Consider the following 3,799-nt stretch of genomic DNA (forward strand, 5'->3'; position numbering starts at 1 on the left):
ATGGGCCAATTTTGTGTTTGGTTGGAAGAATAAGGACGGATGTGATCTGAATAATTAACTAAATTATATCCCTTAATTTTGATATAGTAATAGTTAATCATACACTAATCAACATACTAACACTTATCAACACTAATCTTGCTATATTAATTACCAATTAATAATGCAATATGGTAATAAAGTAATTTTATTCTAATCGACACACCAATCGTAAACTTTCAACCATAATCTCACAATAATAAAAACTAATTGATAATATAACATGCTAACTATCACTAATCATTTACCAATGATAAAGATTAGATAAGATGGATAATTTTATAGCTCGCTCTATCTAAGTATATGTGAGTAACATCTCTAAAGGGCTAGCCTTGTTCGTGCCATTTCTAACCAAATAACTTAAAAAGGAAGGCGAATGATAATATCCCATTCACACTTGTCCTTCCAACTAAACAGACCGTGATTGCAAGATGTTAATTGTTGCAGATGATGTTAGATGTTGGGACAAATATTTCTTTTTTGCCTTAGTTCCCTGTAAACTTGCTTTGATAGTTTTGAATGCCAAAAATACTCTCTTACACAATTTGGTTTGATCATTTTAAATTGTTTTGCATATGTGGTTCTTGGTTGTTGCATACACATTGACATATTGTTGCGACGTTTGTAAAATTAGATTTACCTTATTAGGATATTTTGTATAACTAAGATTTATATTGAACAACACTTACTTTCATTCACTCTTTGACAAGCAGCCAAGGTTTTTTCTCCAAATTTTGGATTAAAGCAGGTCCCAATTTGTCGCGAGCGTTTAACACAAATGCCATAAACATTTGCTCACCATGGATTGCAGGAGCGGGAACGGAGAGGCATCACCGTCCACGTGCAAATCCTACCCAAATCCATGTGCCAACAGAGGAATCATGAATGTCCCCGCGATTTATCGGACACCACGCAGCGCAGGCGCAGGCGCAGCCGGCCGCCTGTCCCGTGCTCCCGTTCTGTCCTGCTCCTCGGGCTTGCCCCTGCCTATTCTTGATGGCGCGGCGCACGCAACGGGGGGCTGTTCCTCGCTTCCTCCCGTCCCGTCCGTGCTCCGTGCGTTCTCCCCCACCCGGCCACACCGCACAGCTAGCTAGCTAGCTACCGTCCAAATCGCGGCATAAAATGTGGCCCGGCCATGGAGACTTTCCCCTCCCCCTCCTCCTCTTCGCCCCCGCATCTGGCCCGGATTAGCCGCCCCCGGCACCCCAGATCGGCCGACCGCTAGCCCTGCCAGGTATGGCTCATGCTCTGGCCCTGGTTCTTGCCATCGATGGCCGCCGATTTGGTTCTTGGCTTTGCTACAAGATGTTTGGTGCTGCGTCTCGGAAGATGTGATTCTAGATGGGCACGCACTGTTTGGTGCTTCTTGTTGTTGCCGTTGCGGCGAATGTTTGTTGCTAGTACTCCGTAATTGTGGCCGTACGGGGTGATGGGAATAGAAAAAAGAAGGCATCAGGGGTTGTGGAATCCCGCGCCGTGCCATTTTAATTGCAAACTCGTTGAGATGCGGATTTCTGTGCCTTCTTGGCCGTTTCCTGCTCATGATTCTTGGCATTACCGGCACCATTTTGTTCCTTCTCCTCCCGTGTACGGTTGGTTACAGATTCTTGGTTCTGGTTTGGTCTTGCTGCAATTGTTTTCTTGGGAGAAGCGATAGGTTCTAGATGAACAGACACTAATGTCCATTATCTATTAATGAGTTTGGGGATATTTGTTAAAATGTTAGTACGGAGGATAGAAAATAAAAAGATAATCAGGGTTATTGGATCGGAGCCCTCGCCATTATATTTTAACTCCAAATCCGTTGCGATAAGTTTCTTTTTTGGGTCTCTTTGTTTCCTTCTTTTTGCTGGGGTCGCCGATTTGATGTCTCACCAAGAGCACGATTTCGGTTCTTGAGCACATCTCCTTTTCTCGTAATTGGGGCTTAGTCGTGCCGGACAAGATCTGCGTAGACTGTCTGTGTGTTTCAGATTCTTGATCCAGTTTATGCAATTGAAAGCTCCAGGCCAAGCTGATTTGTGTTTTGTTGTTTCTTGTGCAGTTGATCCAGGCGGCTGCTGCTGCTGCGAAACAATGGCGACATCCAAGAAGGAGCCTCTCAACCCCAGCAGAGACAGGGCCACAAGGATGTCACCGAACCTCAGGCCGTCCAGCAGCGAGTCTTCTGGGTACGGGTATGGCACGCGGCGGGCGCGGTCGGTCCCAAGCTCCCCGGACCGCAAATTCGGCTCCTCGTCGCCGTCGGTTGCTGCCTCCGGCTCCCCGGATGTCAACCGTCCGTCGTTGTCCAGCGCCGGCCGGTCCGTCTCGTCGCGGACCGGCTCATCCATCCATGGTGGCAGGACCCAGCCATTCCCTGGTGCAGCCTCAAAGCCCACGCTAGTGAGAGCGAAATCGGACAAGGTCGGCACCACCTCTCAGCGGTCTTTGGCGCTTGCTTTGCCGCCGAGCAACTCCTTCAAGGACATGGCCAAAACAGCGTCCAAGGCGTCGCCATCCACCTTGCTGAGGAGTAGACTGTCTCCTAGGCCTGACAGTTGTAAGGCGGCAGCATCTCCCAAACCGAGCACCCAGAAGGTGGCGTCTCCAGGGGCAGCTCGAGGTGGGAGAGTTCAGACAGTGTCCAATGCACGCTCACCCGGTGCGATTGCGAAGAATAGATTGGATGCTGCTAAGGCTGCTACTGCCAGCTCAAAGGCAAAAAGTGTTTCTCAGAAGGTAATGGGGGCATCTGCAACCAGGAAGGAGAATGAAGAGGATCCATTGATGCAGTTCAAGGAAACTGAGAGCATAAGCACCCCGTCTATAGAAGAGAACTTGCACGGGCAGCTCCCTGATCCGGTCGACCTGAAATCCATGGACGTGGCTGTACGTGATCAGCATGAGCCGTCTTCCAATCAACCGGAGCAACAGGTCAAGAATGAGGAGGATTTCAAGGGGCACTTCTCTGGAGAAAAGGATGATGCAGGAGGCAATAAGCTGCATAACGGAGGGCAAGATGCTAATGGTGGCGTAAAGACTTTTGATGAATCTGGGTTTGTTGAGAAGGAAGAGGCTAATGGGAGTGTGGACAAGGCAGTGCATCTGCCGAACATGACTGAAGTGGCTCAGATGTGGAGGAAGGATGATCCCAAGGGCAATGATGTAATTGAGGAAGCCAAAAGCAAGCTCCTGGAGGAGAGGAAGAGCAGGGTGAAAGCCTTGGTAGGGGTCTTCGAGACGGTCATGTCCTTCAAGGAGTAGTGCTCGACTTCATTTTTGGATCCGTCCTGTCCATCTTAATGCTGAGTACATCCTGTCATGAATATATATGTGATCATGAGGAGCTGAGTGTTTATATGATGATTTCCTTGCTTCATTGTACGCAACGTTATGTTTCTTTTTCTGAATGATCATTGCATTCGACATGGATTTGATCGTTTGTTGCTTTTATTGATGTAGAGTGGAATGAAATGCTGGTGCTTATTGAGAAACATTTGGATTCTGTGAGGTGTATTCATACTTCCATTGCTGGTATCTTGCAACATGTGCTTCATGGCATCCGGTTAGTTACTAGTGCTTGTTGCTGAATGCTGATATGTGTGCATGGGAGAATATAGATGGGGGAGGGTTCTGTGTATATCTTGTAAAATACTAAACATTTCATTTGGACTGTGAAATGCATATACATTCTGCTACATATTTAGTTGTAAAATGAACAGTTCAATTGTCAGTTGTCGTTATTGAAAGTTGAAAATAACCATAAAGATCTTTT

General features: G+C 46.9%; 1 protein-coding gene across 2 annotated transcripts; it reads left to right on the forward strand.

Annotated features, from left to right (window-relative positions):
* Window positions 1–949: 949 nt before the first annotated feature.
* On the forward strand, window positions 950–3,569 carry LOC133888790 (endochitinase 2-like). 2 transcript variants are annotated; one of them, XR_009903834.1, is made up of 3 exons: window positions 950–1,276; window positions 2,087–3,405; window positions 3,487–3,569. XR_009903834.1 is itself a non-coding variant. In XM_062329156.1 (2 exons), exon 2 carries the CDS (start codon window positions 2,119–2,121, stop codon window positions 3,286–3,288), a length of 1,170 nt encoding a protein of 389 aa, XP_062185140.1. In that variant the 5' UTR covers window positions 950–1,276; window positions 2,087–2,118; the 3' UTR covers window positions 3,289–3,569. The 2 variants fall into 2 exon arrangements, 1 of the variants encoding a protein (XP_062185140.1); XM_062329156.1 differs by having other exon boundaries at window positions 2,087–3,569.
* Window positions 3,570–3,799: the final 230 nt, after the last annotated feature.

Source organism: Phragmites australis, chromosome 13, assembly GCF_958298935.1.
Source record: "Phragmites australis chromosome 13, lpPhrAust1.1, whole genome shotgun sequence".
NCBI classification, from domain to species: domain Eukaryota; kingdom Viridiplantae; phylum Streptophyta; class Magnoliopsida; order Poales; family Poaceae; genus Phragmites; species Phragmites australis.

Excerpts from the sequence above, each read along its gene's own strand:
- LOC133888790 (XM_062329156.1), top strand. The coding sequence starts at position 2,119 with ATGGCGACATCCAAGAAGGAGCCTCTCAACCCCAGCAGAGACAGGGCC.